Here is a 23,314-nt window from a genome sequence, read left to right on the forward strand (position 1 = left end):
AGGTAACCTCATGGGTTGATTGAGACTAATGGTAGCAGCCATCTCCTTATAAGCAGACAACTTATGATTAAGCCTTAAAATTAGTCAAACACAAGTCATTATAATTACTTTTCTGTGATGAGGCAACTAGCTGGCCTTAGGAGTCTGACCAGCTGAAGAGTAGGGATAAACTGCTTACCTGTAATCCTAGTTTCGTCCAGGGGAATCCTCATCACAGTCATAAGCATTGGAATAATGCTGTCCACGTGAGAGGATCCTGGAGCACTTCTTAAATATTATATACATATATAATCTATTGGTAGTCGCCAGTAGGTATAGTTAGGACCTAATTATCATAGACAACGTGTTTTTTGTTTTGCCAATAGTTTTGGTGCAGTTTGATGAATCTTCACAAAATTTTCAAAACGGGTACGCAAGTTAGTTCAACTCCTATCTTCAAAGTTTTGTCACGCAGGAGCCGATAAAAATGGGGGGTTCCACAACACGTTTTCCCCATGCAATTTCCCATAGGGATTTTGAACATAACTACAGCCTGAACCACTGTACAGAATTACACAACATTTGGCAGAAAGCTAGATTGTGGTCTAGAAAGATTTATTTTTGTGTTTAGTGAAAATCCATTCAGTAGTTTTCGAGTTATTAAAGGAAAAAGAAATGTGTATATCTAGGGATGCGGATTCTCCTCGTATTCAACAAAATCTCATGCTGAGATCTTATTGGCTGCCAACATTTCAAACAGGAAGTGTTGGCAGCATTTTCCGACTCTGACAAGTCCCAAAAAAAAAAAAAAGAAAAGGGTGCAGGGTAGAAATACAAGTGTGATCTCCTGTGCTTGCCTTTACTTCAGCTCCTGGTTGTGCCAGGTCCCAGGGACAAATTTTAATTAGTATAACGGGAAGGGGGGGGGGCGCAAGCATGCCCCATGCGCCCCCCCCTTCCCCTTGTCTGATTTCACCCCCAGAGACTGCCACCTCCCCGGGGCAGGCCAATTTAAAATAAGGGGGCGGGAGGCTGCGTTCCCCAATTACCCGCCCCCCAGGCCAGGAACAGCCCCAGAGACCACCAACTCCTTGGGGCAGCCCATGCAATTTGAAAGAAGGGGGCCATAAATGGCCCTAAGGACCTCCACCCCCCAGGGCCGGCTCCCTATGTCCTTAGGTAACCACCCTCAGGACACAGATGTTTGTTTTCACTTGACAGGAGCTTTGACAGCTCCTGCTAAGCGAGAGCAAACAATAAGTCCGCTCCCAGACCCCGTGGTCTCCAACAATGCACACTGGGTGCCCTGTGCAGGGCCAGGGCACCCACCATAAACTGGCCGGTCCACAGGGGATGGGATCCCTGGGGCCAAATTCAGCCGGTGTGGGGGGGATAGAGTGGCACTTGTCCCCTCCCCTTTTACTAATTGGGCTGGCCCTAGGGGGGGGGGTGGGGTCCTGGGGGCGGGCACGTGATCTCCCTCCCCTTTACAGCAACAGTCCAGGAAAGGGGCCTGCACAGCTCCCTTCCCCTTTCAGTAATTAGCCAGGCAGCGAGGATGAGGTCCCCGGGACCCAAAGCCAGGGACGGAGGGCGCACAGCCCCCCTCCCCTTTTGCTAATTGCCCAGGCCCCAGGGGATGGGGTCTCCAGGGCCGAAATGGGCCCATAGGAGGGGGAGGGGCACGTGTCTCCCCTACCTTTGCAGTAATTGGCCAGGCTGCAGGGGAAGGGGTCCCTGGGGCCAAAACAGCCCAGGGAGGAGGGTGCACGGCTCCCCTCCCCTTTTAGTAATTGGCTGCGCCTTAGGGGATGGGTCCCTGGGTCTGAAATCGGCCCAGGGAGGGGGGCTGTGCAGTCCCCCTTCCCTTGCAATGATTGACTGGATCCTAGGGGTGGGTTATCCAGGGCAGAAATCAATTTGGGGAGGGGTGCTGTGTGGTCCCTCTCCCCTTGTAGTAATTGTCTGGGCACCACGGTATGGCATCCCCGGGGCCACAACTGGCCTGAGGAGGAGGGCGGCATGCCTCCATCGTGGGTTACCTGTATTTGGGGGGTGGGCCACAGGGCGTGCGGCCGACACACCGCCGAGCATGGTCGAAAGCTGTGCAAGTTGCAAATTTGGGTGTCTGAGGGAGGTAGGCTGCAGGGCAACTGAGAGAATCTGCTTGCATGTTTTGGACGCCTGGCAGATGAACAGCTGGTATCGTCAAGTTTCTGGCACATCTCCATTTCCAAATGGTATGTGTTTCAAGAGACAGAAGACGAGAGTGGGTGCCTCCCTGTTTGTTCAGGTAATGCATCGCTGTAGTATTTGTTGGTCTGAACAAGGATGCAATTAGTTGTGCAAGGTGGACTGCTCTCAATTCCAGCATACTGATGTGGTAAATCTTCTCCTTGTCCGAACAGACACCCTGGATTTGAAGTGAGCCCATGTGAGCTCCCCATCCCTGAGAGGAGGCATTGGTGATTAGTGTCTGACCTGGTGGGTCCTGATGGAATGGTATCCCCACCATCATACTGTTCCATTGAGACCACCATGCGAGAGAGTGGCGTGTCTTGCAAGTGGTTGGATAGTTGATTCCATTGGTCTTCCAGGCATTGCTGCAGAGGTCTCATGTGAAACTTTGAATGAGGTACTATGGAGATGCAAGAAGCCAACAAACCCAGCAGAGATGCAATCTGACTCGCAGATGGGATGATGAGACTGTAGAAGACTTTAACATTTCAGAGTGATTGATGATAGTCTCACCTCCGAAAGATACACTCTTGCAGACTGCATGTCAAGTGTTGCAGGAGAAACAATGGGAGGAGGGGACCTGAAATGAAGAGAACAGCTGATCCTGAACAATATTCAAGACTCATCTGTCTGTCTTTTGTGATTGGTTTCCACTCTTCCAAGTGATTGACAAAACTTCCCCCCAACCGGAGCAGGTAACAGAGAAGGGGGAAGTCATGATTCATTGTTTTGCAGGAGGCTATTCTGCAGCTGCCTGCTACTGTTGTGAGCCTCTTCCTCTAGATGGTCTGCGAGGTTGGAAGTGTGACCTTGCCTGCCGTTGATGTTGATGCCATCTATGGAATTCATTTTTCTTTGCCAGGACAAGAGCCTTAAGAGTGTCAGGTTCTGTCTTCATTCTGGAAATTTCTTCATCGCATTGGTACCAATAAGGTGATTACCAGAAAAAAACTGTTCATGATACGGTTTTGCACCTCTGACTTTAATCCAGTTCAGAGGCAGCCAAGACTATCTTTTTTTAACAGATGCTGTTAAGGTATGACGCATCTGCAGCTGCACTTATAACATGGTTCGACACCAGACCACCCTCATTATGTATTTCCTGAAAATCCTGCCTATCCTCCATAGGCAGTTTCTCTGTGAACTTGGCTAACAAGTTCCAAAGAGATCTATCATATCTCCCAAGCAAAGCAGAGAAACTTGCGACCTTTATATAAGAAGCAGATGTTACACACACCTTTTTACCAAGGGCATTGATCTGCTTATTCTCTTAGTCAGGTGGAAGCAAAGAGGAAAAAGCTGCAGTGTGATTTCTGTGCAGCCACCACTATCACGGAATCAGGAGGGGGATCTCCTCTTAGGAACAGAGGGTCCTGATCACGAGTGTTGTATTCTTTAAGGATCTGAGGTGAGGCGGATCTCAACTATGCTGGGGTTAAAAAAAGCTGCATCGCAGGCTCAAAAAGTCCAGGCACCAGTGGCAACGGTGGTCTTGAAGGTGTACTATGATGCAACGTCCCAATATCACAGAGGAAGTCGTTGTAGTGGATGAAATTTCTAAATTCAGTTTTGTCGCACCTCTATTCAGGACATCATGGAAAGTCAAGAGATCATCCACTGGTAACACTCTTGCTGGAGGTGTATCTCCGAGCGTAGGAGAATAATCTTGCACTGTAGAGCGAGAAGATGTAGCCCAAGAAGATGATCTCCTTCTATTCCTGGATGATGCAGTATGAGATCTTCTACATCTTGACCTGGTTCTAGATACTGTTCTTGATCTAGAACAGTGGAGGATAGGACTTCTTGTCCTACAAGGTGATGACTGCTGACCCCTCTGTGGTGTGACTCTTGAAGGAAGTGTAGGCAGTACTGATGGTGTGCCAGAAGAAAACCTTGGAGAAGGTGTTTGTTCTGGCTATGGCGTATGTGGTGTGACTCTTGAAGAAGAGTATCTTTGTGAGTACTCTGGATCAGAAGTAGGAGGCATAGATCTTTTTCTGCAGACTTTCCAACCACCTTGGAGAGACATTCACAAGTGACTTGGATCGAGAAGGAGATAGAGGTCTAGATTCCACCAAGTCTACTGAGACACATGGGACCTCTGTTGAACTAAATGGAGGCCTTTCCGCACCATGGGAAAGTGTCTGTCTTTCTCTTGACGTCGATGAATGCTTATTTTTTGACGTCATGTGGGGTTTTTCCAAAGGCCTCAACTTCGACTTTGATTGTTGTTTCGACATTGATGGATGTCTCTTCGTTGACAGCAAAGGTCTGGACCATGATGTTTGCCTCAATATCATATTGTGAAATTTCAACGGCGAAGACGGTCACCTGGCAGTCGAGGCTGACCTTGACGGCGATAGTTATCTTGACGCCAAGGAGTGTCTCAATTCGAGTGATGGTGTCTTCTTGCGGGTCTCATCGTCAGGTGTGATATGACTTTGAGCTATGAGTCGACCCCACTTTAGATGGTATCTTTGACGGTGAACATACCGGTATTTTCCACAATGTCGGTGTTGATCGGAACTATGTTTTTGGGCGTTTCTCACGCGATCTACCTCTGTGGGGATCACTGTGATGAGAGGAGGACTCTTCGGAGGAAGACTGTGTCCACCAAGGCCTCTTGCTAATCTAGCTGATCCTCTTTCCTGAAGTCTATGAAACCTGCTCTTCTCCCTGTCCTTGAGGGTACGCCCGGATAACTTCTGGACGTGAGGACAGGTATCAGGACATTGGGATTCTGGCAGTGTGTCTGTGTAAAGTACTATGCACTCAACTGGGTTGCTACATATACATATGTGTGTGTGCATATGTGTGTGTGTTTGTATGTGTGTGTATATGTGTGTGTATTTTTTTTATTTATTTTTTAGAAGTGCTCCTGGGTCCATGCATGTGGGCGGGACTATTTCAATGCTTAGGACTACTGATGAGGCTCCCCTAGAAGAGAGAAGTGTGTAGTATACTTCAACTTCTACATACTAATTACGAATGATGGGTGAGGTAGAATCTAGTGGAAGACATTAGAAAGAAAACATGAATATTTTTATAACCTGCAGGACTCACTGGTCTGAGATCAGTATTCTCCACTGTAAAATGGGGTTCTGCAAGAGGCATCAAGGTGGTATATAAGGGCAGAAGCTCCTTGAGAAGATTGTGCTACCTGATTTCCTTTCACCTCTGCTTTGCTTCCTAAAGGCTTCTTATATCATTGTTAGTACTGTAACACTTTCAAGGCTAGTTTGCACGATTTCTTTTGTACTCTCAGGGCCAAGTTTTGACAGTATGCCTTGAGTGCCATTCTACTGCCATCAATCCTAATTTCTATAAGGGAAACCTAAGATGGAGATGTAGCAGCAGCTTAAACATAGCTCAGCCATTCTATGCACTGATTATCCTGTTCTGATGACTGTTCAGATGCTACACTATCTTGTACTGGACTGGGTTTGGTACAAGTACCTTCATCCTTTGCATAACGCTGAAAAGTCTGGTATCTAACTCCCGCTCTTAGCTTGTTGGTCTCTGGGGTACACGTTCACCAAAGGAGGAATCAACCTATGGTGAGGCTCCCTATTGTATCGGTACCCAATGCAGAGAATGCCTTAGTAGGCTCAACACTCGCTACATCTGAGCTGATCTTCAGGGTTCGAATCCCAGTATATCCAATCCGGTCTCCCCAGCTTTCTGAGGCCAGTAAATTTGGTATTATTCATTTTGGATAATAATACCATGTTATCTATAGCGCTGACAAATGCAGAAGTGAAGTATGAAACATTTTATGAAAATAAACCAATATCAGAAATTTAAATCGCCTAGGGGCTGCCGATGAAACCCTAATGGCTGGACGCAGCGGGTGAGAGAAAGGACACTTTATTGGGCATGAACCTTTTGCATCAGAATACCTTTATGGCACTGATAGTTTAGTGGTGCTGTTTTCCCTCTGCTGATCGGATCAGTTCCTACCCAGTCACCAAACCCCTGGCCTGAGACACAAGTGAGAGAGGAGTATTGCAAAGGCAAACGGTGGGACATTTTGGAGTATTCACGGGATACAGGGCTGAGTCTACCCTTTTAAAACATAACAAATGCTCAATTTCGTCAAGAGGTGATAATGGATGCTGTTTTATGTTACATACATTTGGATGGTGACTGTCAATAAAAGTCTTTATTAACATGACGGTGTTCAGCAAACTGAAGGCGAATGACGGCCAGCTAAATGTATCCACACTTCAGTGGCTTATGTGACAAACGTCAAAGTTGCCAAATCTTTATGATGTTCAAGATGTATATGGTGCAATACTGTAGTTTTGTTGCAATTTGGAAATAAAGTAGTCATAGATAATCAAGAAGACCACCAGCCCAATATAAGTATAATTACTAGGAGCCACGTGTATGCACTACGTAGCCCATCTCCTATTCCCAAATTCAGTCTGGGTGCGAGCAGGAATCGGTCTACAGTAGGAGCATGTATACCGTACTGGGCTCGACTACTGTAGTCTCCACTCTGCTAATAGGGCTTCCCTATGATGTCTGGAAGGTTTAAGGACGTAGGGACGGGAAAGGGGAAAGTTAGCATGGTAAGAAAAGAGAGTTTTACAGAACAGGATACTGCCTAAAACAGTATGTTATGAAATCATGCCGCGTCACAAGTGTAAAATTGGGTACTTCCTGGAAGCACTTTCAGTGTAGCAAGGCAATAAGCCCATCACTGAAAAGGGTGATATTTCAAGGACAGGACAACAGATGTACAGCACAAAAAAGGTGGAGTATTTGATATCCTGGAACATAAAGGAATTGTCAAGATTGAATACGTTCTAGAAGAATTTATTTGGACAATATTTGTCAATCAGAATGCCTTAGTGGATACTGATGCCAAAATAGCACTGAAGATGCAGACGTACCTCTGGGTTCACTGCCGTGTATGATTATGCACAGACTGAAGAGGACCAAATACAACATGTTCAGGGAAGCACCGAAGCAGGGAAAAATAACGTCTGATGGCATCTATGTATACTCTAATTAAAATTAAGGAGTGGAATGTCAGAAACAGTGGCGGGTACTCGATAAAGTGTAGCGCATACTGCAAAATAAGGCAAGTCCTTATTCTTGATTTCCCTTTCCAAGAATACAAATAGTTATCAGAGGAAAAGGCAATTTTCTGATTCTGCTATGGCAGTTACGCACTGGATGCTGCTATGGCAGCTGAGCAATAATAATCTGCTCCCTTGGCTAACCTTCTCTGCAGATTGGAGTCAAGAGAGATGATGCATACATTTTTTACACTGTGGCTTACATGTATGCACATGGTTAGTGCCGTGGTGAGAGCAAATGTGATCTCTTTGTTTCCCTGATTTTTTTCTTTCTCTCTTTCTCTCAGGTTTTACCATCAGTTAGGTGAAGATGGTTCTGTCATCCAGGCTATCTTCTCTTTTCAATGCTCACAGGTGGCCTGTTCCTTCTGGCACAAACACCAATGGGGTTTAATTAAAGCACTGGCTCTTATTGTCATTCTTGCCTTCTTTTTCTAGCTAATGGTTCCTAGCAGTGATAATACCGTAAGGGGGATATCTAGATGAGCTTGATTAAGCAACTATCTTAAAGTTCCTTTATTGTTTCAGTAACTTGGGGTATGAGGTGCAGCAAGAGATGAGACCTGGAATTGGGTTATTTCAGTGATGTGTACATTCTTGGATGCAAGTGTCATGAATTTGTTCTAGTCACTAATGATATGCTATTCATGTGTGTATGCACATTACGGTCTTATGTACTTTATTCTATTAGAAAAAAATTTGAATGATGAATAAATAAAGGATATCATACTATATCAGTAGACATGGTTTATATGTAAGAAGAATGCATGAAAACCAAGTCAACTAAAGCTAGGCATGAGAACCTGGATCAGAATTAAGAGGATTGACATTCTTCTTCCCCGTTCTCTTTGGCTATGGGGTGTTTATCTGGATCATCTCCAGTGTACTTTTCTTTCCACAAAATGGTTTGTAACGTACACGTATAGGCAGGGCTGGCTCCTCTATTATAGCGGAGTTGCATCGACCCACTAACTAAAATGCCCCCAGAGATGAATATTTATATGGTAATGAAGTTAATTTAGTACCAGTTTATTTTTCATCACCCATCCCGTACTGTCAGGATGGGACGAGGCCTGCTGAGTGGCAGCAGAAGGGAGGCCGTCTATTGTCAGCCAGCCAGACATGCGCACTTTAATACTCTCAACCCAGCTGTATTAGACAGCTGGGTTGAGAGCGAGCACAGGCCTCCAGTGCCCTTGGGAGCGCCAAGACAGGACACTCCCTGCAAACCTGGCACTTTTTCCATGCTGGGTAACAGCATGAGAGCAGCATCAGGATTGGTTAAGAGAGTTGGCTGGGGCCCGCGCTGGAGTTTCTACGAAAGAAATGGACCAGAGCGAAGAGGACGTGTCACCTCCTGCATTCAAGGTAAGTGGCTTAAGTGGCTTTTTATTTGTTATTTTATTATGTAGTGCAAACATGCACCCACCCACCACCCCGTTTGCCAGCCCTGTCACTCTCAGAGCTGCTAGCCAGGACAATTGGTTCAGGTAGTTCAAAGGAACAAGCTGGCAGAGGGCGGCTGACATCATAGGGAGCTGAAGAGGTTCTCTCATTATGCCCACAAACATCAATCATGACGTAGAATAAATGTTTTAATTCATGAGGGAAGATCCGGTACACATGATGCAGCCTGATGTCCGTTTCGACAATTCTTACATAGGCCGTGCACTCTTGTTTATTACATCAAAGTTGCCGGATATGACACTTCCACTTCTAATATGCAAGCTACAACCTTAAAAACTTCGGTATTTGTGTATGCGATTCAGATGGCAGCTCAAATATTCTTCCAAAGCAAGGAGAAATTGGTGGCTTGCTGAGTCTGCACTTGAGATGTGTTTAAAATAACAATATGTGGCTTTTGCAGTAGGATTTCATAAGGATCCACAAGGCGCTATTGAGGAGAGTTGTGCATATTGAGGGTTGATTGGTAAGGGCAGTCATCATGAAGCCCACTAAACATCCTGGCTAAAGAGAAACATGCATAAGAACTATACATCACAAATGATGAAGGAGTTAAGAGCGCACATATTCTGGCACTGTCATTCGATAGAGGTTCAGGCTCCAGAACTATTATAGACTTAAGGAATATTCAGGGGTTCGCTTGTAAAAAACAACCTGGCTGCGACTGATATTTTGGGAAACCTCTTTAGAAAATTTGGATAGCAAATTATGACATTTCCAAAACATTTCAATGACCTCTTGTACCAACACTCTCAAACAGGGTTAGAAACATATTTATGGCATAAATGCTCGCACATAATATCAAATGAAACATTGAGACTGCAGATAGGGTGAAGACTCGCGGAGATGACAGGCTCGAAGCTGAGTTTTACAAGTCATATGATGATCCACAGCCCCAAGAATATTAGTTTTTACAGGGAAGACATAGTGCATGTTTTCCTGCATCAATCACTAAGGATGGGCATTGTGCCTCCTCGGTCTCCAGATGACAACTAACCAAACTATAAATTAACTAGAGATTGAGGAATAAAGTATGATGAAACTAAAATTATATTGAGTCTAATCATGTTCCCTGTAGCAGCCATTGCTTATGTATGACCTGGAAGCTCTTGAATTTAAGCAAATATGAATTTTCAAACTTGATATTTGTGCAGAATTATGAGAAGTCAAGCTGCATGTTTACATTCAAATCAAGGACACTAGCTCTAAGTTTCACTGCTTCTTATGATTTCACCTGTCACTTAAAAAATCATATGTTATCCCTATGCACCCAAGCGTAGAATGTTTGATGATTTGCAATTAATATGTGCCCTTCTTTGCTTTAGTGAGCTCTTCTCCCTTGCTAGAATGCCTGCCAGATTTTTCCATGATCACAGCGTCTCTAATAAATATGTTTTACAGATGCATTTCAATTGTAGAGTATTTAAGTTTTCTTAGAGAGTAGCTATCACCATATGTAGGTCATAGTAGGATAACAGAGCCAATAAGATGGTGTTGTACTTTCATAAGGATACAGGCTTCTCCAATCCTGATGAAGCATCGGGTGTTTATGGCTGCCTGATGATTTTGCAAGCTCCTGTGCACAGAATCCAAAATCAGACCAGTTTTCACTGTTCCAGATGTTGTGTACATAGGCCATGTACTGAAGCACTCATCTAAATTTTTACCAAGGGAGTTTCCCAAAGCACGTACAATGGACAAAGGGGAATGGGCTCAAAATGCCCTGTAACCATGCACAATAGCATCACTAATAAGCAATGGCTAACACAATGGTTCCCAAAAGCAAGACATATTGGCTTTGCAAACGCTTACCAGCTAGTCTGTGTGCAGCTCTCCATAACAATAGAACACAGTGGTTGAAAAACAGATGAACTGACCATAACAATTAATGAAACGAGAGAAGCTGAATCATATACTATGTGAGGGACGATCTGTCCAGTTCTCCTAAGTTTTTGCATTTCCCCCAGATCACTTGCTCTATCAATCTGGTTCAGTTTCGTGTAGAGTAAAATATATGCCCATTAAGTTAAAACACTGACTGGACAATCATAATATTGCAGTTATTTTATGAGTTACTGAGTTCTAGACATTTACCTCAATGCCACCTCCTTGAAAAAGCCCTTGACTGCTCAAACCATTACAATTACATTCAAGTGATAATGGGGTGTACTTGCTGCTCAGTTTTTAGGGCCCACATTTTTTTTAATTTTTAGCTGAACCTAGTAGTTTTTTTAGGAGAAACAATTGCTAAGCTATACCCACACAGAATGTGGGGGTGTTATATGATAAGTGCGTCCAGATTGCTATATTTACTCCAACCTTTTTTATGAGTAAATGTTCATGTGCAAATGGAGAGGGAAAGCTTATTGAGAGTATCAGTCATAATTAGTAAATAATTGAATGTTTGTACGTGTCTGCCATCTTCTCAATAGTTTTGGGAGCACCATACTCCCCCAGTGGAAAATGCACCATATGTAGGATTTACCAAATCATAAATAACATTTGCGTGGAGAAAAATCAGTGAGTATCAGAAGCTGCGATTTCTGACCACAAGTACGTTTTCCACACATAAACTGTACATAAGAGCATTAAATCTCTTTTGTGATTTTTTTTAGCCCTTGTCTATAGTTCTGACTTCTCCAATTTTATGAATAAGATTAAGTTATGAAGTGATCCGACCTGAATTCTGGGAATTAAAAACAGATGCATTGGTTTGATTCTACCTTTCTCCGTGAACAGGCACAAACATGCAAAATGCAAATAACATGAAATCGAAAACTCTGCATACAAGTGATGACTATTTGCAGGAAAACCAAGCGTAGCAGTGTGTCTTGTTTTCTAAAGCTACGTTGATAATGTAAAATTGAAATTTTATTTGGCGATTTTCTAATCTCAGCGATTTCATTTGTGAACACTAAACACTTGACACCATCACAAGGGGCAACTTTCATTGAGAACAACACAAAACTCTCACAGATCTCTTAGTTTAAAGCTTTTTGTGCCCATGCAGGAGGATAACGAGAGCTACGGTTTACATGATGAAACAGATTGTCATCGTGACTGCTTACCTGCCTGACATCACCACCAACCTCTGGAGCCTGATCGATGCATACACTGTCCGCAGTACTAATCAGGCACTGGAAATATTATGAATCACTACCGAAGATCGTATCCATAAAACTCTTTCTGACAGCAATCAACCGGACATTGCCCTTCCACTGAAAATGTTGGGATCCTTGAATCTTATACGCGACTTCCCTTTCAAAATGTTCCTTCAGATCATATTTATCCGTCTGAAATGTTTTGTAGATAAATTCGTTTTACGTTCTATGTACTATCAGCCAGCATGTCTAGAACGCTGAGGGTTTACCTCTGGAGATAGTTATTCTACTAGACACTGTATTTTCTCCTAGTATCGTCTTTATGTTCCCCTAAACCAATGAATGGATGAGTTAATAAAGGATATGGTAACACGCATGGGCAACACAGGGCACTGTGCTGGAACACTCAGCTGTAAAGTGACAGACCCAACGAGCATAAGCAAAGGAATTAACAGAATCGGTGGACTTCAAGTGCTTTGTTTCCATCACTGGTGATCTGGAGCATGGAAAGACAAAGCACATTCAAATGGTGGGAGGAGCCATGATGCAAAAGACCCTCACAAAATTAATGGAGAACATACATAGTACTATGAATAGAGAGAGCACACAGGTCCAGAGAGGTAAAATCAAACCGAAAAAACGTTTAGGGCCAGACCCTTAAAGAATAGTATACACAACTCTAACTTTCGAAAAGAATGCTCTGGGCAATCTGTAGCCATCAAAACCCCTTAAACAACTCTAAAACGAGCGCTTGGAGCTCTTGACAACTTGTTCTCCTGAGTATAGGTGCACATAGTGGTAACATATCACTAAGAAGCTAGCAGAGAAGAACATTTAATTTAATAAATGCATAACAAAGCAGCATAACAAACATCACGTATTACTAAATGGGATCGTTTCTAGCTAGTGTCAACTTCTAAAATTATTGATCCTGACAATTGAAAACCACCAAAATTCAGCAGCAGCGACAAGAGGTTCTGTAAGAATCCCCTGAGCTAGAACGTTTCTTCATGTCCATCTTTCTTCCATACAACTCTGCACACTGCTTGTCCAGTCAAACCAAAGACTAAGGAGGCTTAGTAAGGTATAGGCCTAGGCTGGACTAGTGTTTTACTGACTATATGGCATGACAATAATGACAACCACTGGTTATCCACATCGTAAGATGCCTCAGTGGGATTGTACTGTATTTTGTGTATATACCTATATGTATTTTTCATGGATAAAAGCAAGCATGGTTTATGACAACGATCTGCCTAAAAACTCATTAAAGTATTTTATTTTGGAGTGACATGCATTATCAGCAAAGATTAATCTGACGAGTCTTCAGGTGAGTTCCAATAATGCAATAACAGAGAGCTTTGTTGTTATCTGATGAAAATCAATTAGAGTAGGTAAGGCCATAAGGAAAACTAACATCACTCATCCCCAACCCCCCAGCAGCTGAAGCAATTTGTCTTCCAAGCCTGGGTGATCAGGGGCTTTAGTAATATCACAGGCAAATTAGTTTGGTTTCAATATTCCGAACTGTCTTTCTTTGTTCGGGGAGACTAATACACAAATTACTTTTAATCAAGGCTGCTAAACCTTTAATAACAAAGAATGCATTTTGAAGAGATTTTTTTTAAAATCTCCTTTTCACTTAGACTTTCTGAGTGCACAAAAATGATAGTTGATAATGCTTACCTCTTGGATTCTTTGTCAACAAGAAGGCTTCGTACCGAATGACGAAGGCAGTAGATTCCGCCAAATACAGCACACATCCTAGAAAAACATTAGAAAACTCAAAAATGTAAGCTCACTCTAGCCTTGCAACATATGTAATTTATTACCATCTATTGCATCTTCTACAATTTACACTGCAACTTGCTCTAAGTAGGAATTCAGCTCCAGAATAATCATCTGTATAAAAACAAAGGAACCAAAACACAGACGCTGCCTGCTTCACATCCCTCTCCAACTTCCTATTCAGAATTTACCTATACTGAAGTCGGGTAACATCACGTGTGCTCTGCTATTGACCCTTTTTGTTTCCAAACTGTGAAACGGCTGGTTACTTACTGTTTAACTCCCTCCATTCAGACGTCTTTCTAGACTAGTACTCATTCACACTTCCGATTACATCTGCGCACCACAACTGAATATGATCTACCCTCATCCTGCTAGACCTACCTGCTGCTTTTGATACTGTTGAACAGTTTGTCCTACAACAGTTTTGATTTTCTGAGGACTTTTCTTTTGTACACAGCGCCTCTTCTTAAGCAGTTAATATTTCCGCCTTTGGATAGTCATACGCTTACACAAACCAAATCTTCGACGTACCGTAACTGGCTATTCTACTAAATACTCAAAATGCTGTCTTTCAACCATCTGTCACTGAATGGCACTGCCCTCTCTTTTTTCACTTTACGCAGAACAAGCATTATTTTCTCTGAATTCCCCTAGCTTTCTTTCTCTACAACTATTACCTCTATCCCTGCCCCTCCACCTCTAGAAACTATGGCTCATTTTTGACTAGCAAAAGGGGAGGAATTTCAGACAACAAAGCTTTTGCCATGACATTGTCTAATTTGATTAGATAATGCTCTGAATTTTAAGGCTGATTAAACTGGATTTTAAGCAAAAGATGTAAAATTGAAAAGTTGGCTATTGAAGGAAAATGTGCTGAGTATTTTTCTGTATATTCTATAACCATGACCACAATGACGTGAACCGTAAATCTCACTGTGTACCTTTAGCGTAATGCTAAGAATAGGAATTGTGTATAGAAAAGTCAGCAAGCTCCTTAACGTTTCTTGGTTCCATGCCACAAACCCACCTCCTCATACCACCTTAAATCTTACTAGCTCTCTTCCAAAAGCTGAGACAAACATAAAATCTAAGTCAGGACCAGGGCCGAGGATTATGCTCTGCTTTCTTTCATTTATTGCATCCTAGCAGACTTCAACAGTATAAAATAAAACTAACTTTCCCATAAGCCAAAGGAAAAATGACTACAACAGTTTGCCCAATCAGCAATCAGATCCTCCGATACAGGCGGACATCCCCCGCATATCTTCCTCTTTCTTTACTGCTTTCCAGCAGCTAAGTACCATTTTTTGCCTTTCTCATTACAATGTATCTGCGTGTGTGTATTTTGGCCAGTTTTGATGATATTATACTTATCGCCAGTGCTTTAAATGGGCCGGTACTGTCCGGTACTGAGTACCGGCACTTTTTTATTTTGAGAGGGAGAGTACCGGCACATCTCAAGAATAACGTAATACTTTCAATTGGAGAGTACCGGCACTTCTTAGAAACAAGCAGGTACTCTGATATAGAGTACCGGCACTTACATTTTTCCATTTCAAGCACTGCTTATCGTGGTGCCACATCGCTGTCATGGTGCAGCGGGAACGCACTTAAGTGCTCCCTTCACAGCAGCTGTGATGCCTCGGGACCACATGGGTGCAGTAAAGCCGGCCACCTCTAGGGGCCCATGTTTGGACACTGGTCTTGTTGCTCCACAGAGGACGCCTTCTAGACAGATCACAGGTAGCTGACGAGCTTGCGTCCCTGCGGAGATCCACGTCTCCCCTAAACAGAAGTGACCGAACACTCGGTGGAACACCTTGAACCCCACTGAGTGGGTCAGTATTAATTACTAACGCGTACTCGTGCTTTACAGTGCTGTTCAGGGGCTGGGCCCAGGCAATCACAACACCCTTTGAAGCATCGGGTGAGTTGGCCCCAAGGCACTGACCTGAAAATCTAAACTGGCTCACCCAGTGCCATATTAGCCTTGTACTACCACGACAACAGCACCTACAACCTAGGCTGTCTTGATCCTATTGCCAAGCCCTTCGCAGCACTAATAACTTAGCAGGTTCCTGCTAGTAGACTATTGCGCAGCATGAGTAACGCTAATCTTTTCAGACCGTTATTGGGCACCTCCGAGGCTAATGCAGAAAAATATGTGGAGGAAGAGTCCATCCAGGTCCTTCCCACAGACAACAAATTTTGGGAGACAGTATATGCCTCCATTCATCAGACAGTTGCATCTGCAATAGTGTGTCTGGAGTGCCATCTGATGGAATTAGCTTATGTTTGTCAGGTCCCTCTAAATGTTTTCAGATGACTCCTTCCCCGTACTGGGGGCTCCCCCCTCGCAGAGGCGCACAACTAAACGCAAAGGTGATAGGGAGCCTTCGGTAGGCTAAAAAAGGCTTTTCTTTCACAGCCTTCACCCGCCGTGTACGGCGATGCCTTTCGTGGATCGGATGTGCCACCCTTATCACCTGTCAAGGACAACGATGGGGTGTCACCCAACGAGGCGGGCCCCTCACACTCTTGGCGCCCTTCCCCGGTCCTGACCACCACAAGACCATCGAATCAGCAAGACGCTGAAGAATCCTCTGAGATGTGAGATCCAGAGGACCTCATTCATCCCCGCTCAGGAGAATGGGCCCCAACGAACCAGATCGCCAAATACATGGCGCGCTGCCTTCGGAAACCTCTAGAAAAGGAAGCCTAGGCATGCCTTAAAGCTGAATGTCCCTGCCCCAACCTCCCTGTCAAGGTGGCTCTCCCCCACGAGCTATAAACCCGCAAGGCCACCCTCCTACAGAAGTATATTAGGGACCCCGAGAAGGGTATAGCTGGGTCCTGGCACTTCTGCCAGGACAAACTCCTTTACGTTAGTGGCCCCCTCACTAAAATTCTAGAACTGGCTGAGGAGACCAAGGCCTCAGGCAATCCTATCTCCCCACAGGCTCTCTCAGGCCTGGCACAGCACGCAGTGATATTCCTGAAGAAATCAAACCGCTCCCTGTCCACCGAGAGGAGTTGTTCCTTCTTGTTCAAAGTTGATCCCAATTTAGGAGATCTGACAACCACAAAGGCCGGGGCAGTAGCGCAGGGAGGGCTTTTTGGAGAACCTTTTATCAAGGATCCTGGCAGATTCGTCGTCATCTTTACCTCCCTGGACAAGACACAAGCCTCAATCAAAAAGATATTACAGTACAAAGTTTTAATCAGGGCCGGTCATGGCAGATGGTGGTCGGCAGGCCGCTTCTATACCCCAGGCCACCCCAGAGGGTTCAACAAAATGCAGGGCCAGTCCCGTCAGGGAGAGTTCTTTGTCACACGCAGAGGACACCGGGGTCATAACCAATGAGGCTCTTCCACAGGGCAGTTCCAGGCACAGGCTGGTGAGGGTTCACCATTCTTACTGACTAAAGCTGGGAGGCAGGTCGGCCCAAGTCACAATTGGGAGAAGATCACTTCTGACGCATGGGTTCTGCAAACAGTCAAAGGTTTCCACATAGAGTTTCATGGGACCCCATTCCAATCTTCTCTGCCACGTTTGCTGACTTTTGAAGAAGATCAAGCGGCCTTGAGAGACCAGGAGATTGCGGATATCCTGCAGAAACAGGTGATTACCCAGACCCAACTCCATCCCCGGGAGCTTCTCAGCAACATCTTTTTGGTGGAAAAGAGAGATGGGGGCAACAGCCAGTGATCAACCTCAAAGAGTTTAATGGCTGGCTAGTTTATCACCATTTTAAAATGGAGGGGGATCCATCTCTTGCGCGATCTGCTTTGCCCTAATGACTGGATGGTACGATTGAACTTGAAGGATGCTTACCTGACGGCTCTCATATTTCCCCCTCACTGCAGGTTCCTTCAGTTTCGGAGGTGTGGATAGGTGTACGAGTTCACAACACACTGTTCGGTTTGTCCTCCGCCTCTTGTTGCTTCATCAAGGTGCTCAAACTAGTGGTGGAAATCCTTACTTAACCATTCTGTGCCTTTGTCTGTCTGGGGAATACACATCTGGGTCAGGATGACAGTTGGGGCTTTTGTGAATTCACTCTAGACAGTCACATAAAGAGAGCTGAGGTGTGCCCTGCATATCCCGATGGGTCTTCCTGAGCTAGAGTGGTGGGAGGAGCTGACACTTGCACCTGAATAGGGTTGTGCCTGTCCTAACACAAAGCAGTCTTCAACCCCTGGAATGTGTCTGTGGTCAGGGCAGGAAAGGCCAGGTCTTGTGCACTACAAAGGCTCTTCTTGGAAGTTTGAATACTTCAAAGACAGAAATGGGTATACGTACTAGATCTCCGACACCAACAAAGTTAGAATCCTTCTGGTCTGAGGACATTCTGCCAGGAACAAGAGCTGGATGCTGTAGGAGGGGCTGCCACTCTGCCTGTTTGTTTGCTGTGCTGGCTGCTGCTCACTGCTTCTGTCCTGGGAGTAAAAGGACTGAACTTTGCATTCTACATCCTGCTTCCACAGATTCTCCATGGGCTTGGACTGAGCTTGCCTGTTAAGAAGTCTCAGGTCATCAAAGACTTCATCTGCTAGCACTAGGGCTCTCTTGCTGAGTCCTGACTTGCCAAGTGGTATCAAACCCCGATCCTGGGCCTTTGGGAGTGAGTTCTTGTGCAACGAAGAAGAAACCAAGTACATAAGACTCCAGAGCGACTTCTGAACCGGCACCACTGCCCGAAACTGCGCAGCTGCCTGCACCAGAGCCGTGGTCCCTGCTGAGTGCAACGACCGACGCCGCAGGCCCAACACCGTCGCAGCATCTCCGAAGTCCCACCACAGCATAAGTCCAGAGTCACCGATGACCGTGACACTAGACACTGATGAAGCACCTGTGGCCCCATGGTGGGATCGTGACACAGCAAAGTCAACGCCTCGCATCTTGGCCTGCTGGATTCATTGACGGGTCATAAGGAACTGACGCCTCAGCACCGACACCACATCACCTCCCCTTGAACCATAAGGAACTGACGCCTCACCTTACTTGCCCAGCAGTAAGCAACTGACGCCTCACCTCCTCGGTAGCAGGAAGGAACCGACACCGCACAGGCTCCAGCGATGCCTCACCTCCCCGACTCCATATAACCTCTTTGTTTCCTCGCCCTTTTCAAAGGTACTGTACACCTGGGGTCTGTGAAACTCCGTGACCGTCCCACACTCCCTCGCGAATGGTATCGGACTCTTGCGAACGTCTCCGTCATGACGGCATGATAGCCCCAGTTGGAGAAATTGTGTTTCTAAGTGCTATACTGATATTTAATCTTTGAAAATTCATATCTTTGCTTGTGTAAGCTGCATTTTTGATGTTTTGGTCTTGTTTTACTCAGATAAATACTCGCTATTTTCTAAACTGGTGTGGAATCTCTTGCCATGACCAAGGGGGTGAGCAGAGGTTATCTTAGGTCTGTGACTCCCTTAATCTCACTAGAGTGAGGGTCCCTACTTGGACAGGGTGCAAACCACTGCAAACTCGAGACCCCATTTCTAACAGTATCCTACCCATCTTTTGATAAAGCCTCAAAGTTGAATGTTGTGCGCTGCCTAGAGGCATATGGGAACATGACAGAGGAATTCCGCCCACCTGGGGAGAGCCAGTTGTTGATTTCCCTTAAGAAACCTTTCAAAGCGGTCACTCCATCCACCACTGCTAGATGGATCCGCTGGGTCATGCAGGAGGGTCATGCAGGAGGCGGGCATTGATGTCTACCAATTTGGTGCACATTCTGTTAGAGGGGCAATGGCCTCTTAAGCTTTTTCCCTTCGAGCTTGCCTAGAGGACATCATTAATGAAGGGGACTGGATACAGACTCCATGTTTAAAAGGTTTTACTTTAAACAGTTTCTGGACATGGCCTCTTTGGTGGTGGATAAGCCTTGAACAAGCATAATCCTCGCTTTCGGTCCTGACATAGAATGAAAAATGTCCTAGTAAGCATGAAGATAAGTTTCAAATCTATTAAGGACATGGAGGTGAGAATCATTCCCGCCGAAGGTTTCGGAGAACTTTTCCCAACCCAACTGAGTACCGTTTATCCTTCTCCTCAGAAATCGTAAGGTCGAAGTATTTGGATTTCACTTTCGACCATGTTCATGGGAGGAGGTTTTGTTTTGTCAATGTTGAGTTATGGTTTAAGCTTTTACCTTATCCAAGAATGACATCATGATACCCGTAGTGAATGTATTCTAACTAGTTATTAAGAATTCTGAGTTACGACGCACAGGCTCATGGCTCTTTGTGTTGACTTATTGCAGATTCCGCTGGAAATAAAGGAGAATGATGCAAAAAAATAAAAGGGAAGCGCTCCTGCCACACTCAAGAAAGAGAAAGAAATGCAGGGGATGTCCGCCTAAATGGAAGGATCTGATTGAACAAATTGTTGCAGTTCTTTTGCCTTTGATTTATGAGAAAGCTAGTTTTGTTTTATACTGTTGAAGTCTGCTGGAATGTAATAAATGAAAGAAAGCACAGCATAATCCTCGTCTTTGTGTCCTTAACAGAACTGAAACTTTCTTTCATGCTTACTGGGAAATTTTTCATTAATTGTTCTGGTGTTAAAATGTATCAAGACCAAGACCCCTTACCTCCCTAGTGTCATTATCCATCACATACTAACCAGATCCTTAGGAACTAATAACCTTCACCTATTCACGGTACCCAAACCCGAATGCACCACACATTACATTTTTTGATCAATTTACCTGCTTGGCCCTCTTGACTAGAACATCCTTCTAAAATGTGGGTATAGTGATTGATAATCCTTACCCACATTCGATCCATCACTAAATCATCTCTTCAATATAGTATGCTAATGACACATCCTAAACAGCACACCTGCCTGACTTCTGGCTGGTGGAACTATACTTATTTTATTATCTCCATAATTTAGTGCACACCCATTAAGTGTTGTGTATCATGCAACTCTCAGAATTAATTGTTTGTCTTCGCCAGTCTTCATTTTACAAAATGGCATCCAGGATCCATATTTCAAGTTTAGACTTTGACAGTTGCTATCATTAACATTATCTAAGAATCCTATTTACTGAAATTAGTTAGTAACAGCACCATATATTTTGTATGACAGTATGCATAAATGTTTTCACAGAGTCACAATCATTCCAAACTCTAGCCACGGATAGCAATGCAAATCATAGAAGTGAAGGTATACTTTTCATCTACAATGTGTGCCTGAAAAATGTGGCAGGGCAAAAGTAAGTATTTTAATAGTTGCATGTGTTCATAGGAATTTTGGAGTGCAAACCTACCTGAAGGTAAGAGAGTGCAACACATTGAGGCATCAGAAAGCAAGAACTGGGACGGAAGATGAGCCATCATAACATATTTAGCCACAGGGGCGGAAATGGGAAAGTTTGCAGTTCTTTTGTCATATCTTTCCGGCTTTGAAATATCATGTGTGGGATGGTGATGGGATTACCTCATCTTCATCCCAAAAAACATTGGGGGAAATAAATTTGGTATATATACAAATACATACAGACACCATGTCATCTGCAGACCTTAAGCCTTCCTCCTCCTATTTTGCTGAATATGTTTATGTTGGCCTTAGGACTCTGCGCGCTTTTACCACTGCTAACCAGTGCTAACGTGATTGTGCTCTCCTCTTAAAACATGATATAATTGGCTTACATCCAACTGGCATATTTACTTTACTTGTAAGCCCCTAGGAAAGTGCCACCTTCTGCAAAAGCCCAGAAATGAGAGTCAAGGGAACATGGCTGCATAAAAGAGGTTTTCACACATCACAAATGTAAAGCATGTGGGTATGGACTGGACACTGAGGAAATGTCACCTTTTTCCCCATAAACCCTCAGTAATTTTCGGACTTTACCACTATAAAATGGAATCTGCAGTATACGCACTACAATGTAAGTGTAGTTTGAAATATGTGGGAAGTACTAAACTGCCCACAAGAGAGTACTACAGCATATTAGGGCAATCACGAACAAGAGTACTACAGCATATTAGGGCAATCACGAACAAAGATTGGTCCTATCTGGTTGCCAGGCATATCTCAGAACCAATTTGGGGATGTGTGTGTGTGTGTGTGTGTGGGGGGGGGGGGCTACAAAGAGTGTCTGAAATACTTTGTAATTCATGCAGACCCAGGACAACCTAGGGGTGGAACCAGGGAAAAGAAACAAAGACAATTGGAGAGCAGATACATAGGTTGGATAGCGAGACACCCAATGGTTTGAATTTCGAGTAGGAGCTATATGTATTCTTGTAATGTCTAGATATGAGAAAGTAGGCGAACTGTAGAGGGAATATGACTAGGTATAGAACTTGAGAGAGGGAAATTACATGTCACTGGTAGATGTTTTTGTTCACTCAGATATAAGTAATATATTCGGGCACTAAGAGGTGGGGGGGGGGTCACAGGGTTTAAATGACAAAGGCAGAGGGGGCAGTGTATCTGCTCCATGAAAAATTAGATGTGGTGGTTCTTATGTTTATAAGGTAATTAGCCATCAGGGTTTGAGTTTCAGTGCCCTGGGCTGTCGGCATTACTAGAGGAATGAATCAGCTTATCTCCCTTGGGCAGTGTATTAACTGATTTAGAGAGACTGCCCACTAGGGCTTGATTGAGTAACAATAGGAGGAGGCAGTGAAGGATCTACATATGTGGCTATTTTATACACATAAGGGAACTATGCCCACGTTGGCTTAAACTATGTTCTATAGTTTACATTCTCTGTTGGGGAGGGTGAAATCACTTTATGCCCATGCCGTAGGACCATGTCTGTTTTTACTCTCACATGTCTACACTCAATAGTAGGTTGGTTTCTTTGTTTAGGGTGCCCAGGTGTTTTATGTCTCTTGAGTGGCGTAGACAGAAGTGTTAATTAAAAATGAAATATTTGATTAATTATTGGGAGCGTTTCTAAGTGGTAATGTGAAAAACAATGGCAAGCGTGATGAGAAAAGCAGTTGTGCACATCAGGGCAATGCAGGCAGAAATGGTGTTCTATGGATAGTGGTTGCTCCTGTAATGATCAATGATTGCAACACTACAATGACATGCCACACCGAATATTTAATTGGGGGCAGCAAAACAAGAACGGTGTCCAGTGCAATAGGTAAACACAGCAAGACAATGGTGCGTCAATTGATAAAAATCTAAAAATAAATTGTTACCTAATGAATGATGAATTGATTAGGAACAATTGCCATTAACATGTTTTCCAATCACTTTAAAGAAAACATGACCAACCTCTGTTATGGCAATGAATTTAACTTAGTATTTTGTTTTAAAATAAGAGAGCATAGTCTGTTTTCTATGTCAGTGGTGTCATGAATCACATGGTGGTGATATAATGGGAAAAAAAATGTCAGTGCGCATCATGTGAACAAGGCCAGTGTTAGGGCCGAAACGAGTCATGGCAGAAACCAGTGTGAAATAAAATACATGGTGCGATTCAAGTTGCGGTCTGAGCCTGGATTCTTTATTGATGGATCTAGAGGAATAGATATTTTGTATATGGAGTAGGGCGGCTCTGTTGCAGACTCCCTCCCTAAAAGCGGCATGCGGTGTATTGGCTGTCTGACTGATTCTGGACAACTGGGAAGTTACCTCAGAGACAAGTCGGATGACCAGAGTCGGGTATCTGACAGATG

The 23,314-nt window shown here is 44.1% G+C and overlaps 1 protein-coding gene across 2 annotated transcripts in view; it reads right to left on the reverse strand.

Moving 5' to 3' along the window:
- The window catches only part of CHM (CHM Rab escort protein), an 810,608-nt gene that overhangs the window by 336,950 nt on the left and 450,344 nt on the right, over nucleotides 1-23,314 (reverse strand). For both annotated transcript variants that reach the window (XM_069212659.1, XM_069212657.1), the window contains exon 9: nucleotides 13,556-13,633. In XM_069212659.1, the coding sequence (XP_069068760.1) occupies nucleotides 13,556-13,633 (78 nt within the window). The remainder of the gene's footprint in view (nucleotides 1-13,555; nucleotides 13,634-23,314) is intronic.

This window comes from Pleurodeles waltl, chromosome 2_1, assembly GCF_031143425.1.
Source record: "Pleurodeles waltl isolate 20211129_DDA chromosome 2_1, aPleWal1.hap1.20221129, whole genome shotgun sequence".
In the NCBI taxonomy this organism is placed as follows: Eukaryota; Metazoa; Chordata; class Amphibia; order Caudata; family Salamandridae; genus Pleurodeles; species Pleurodeles waltl.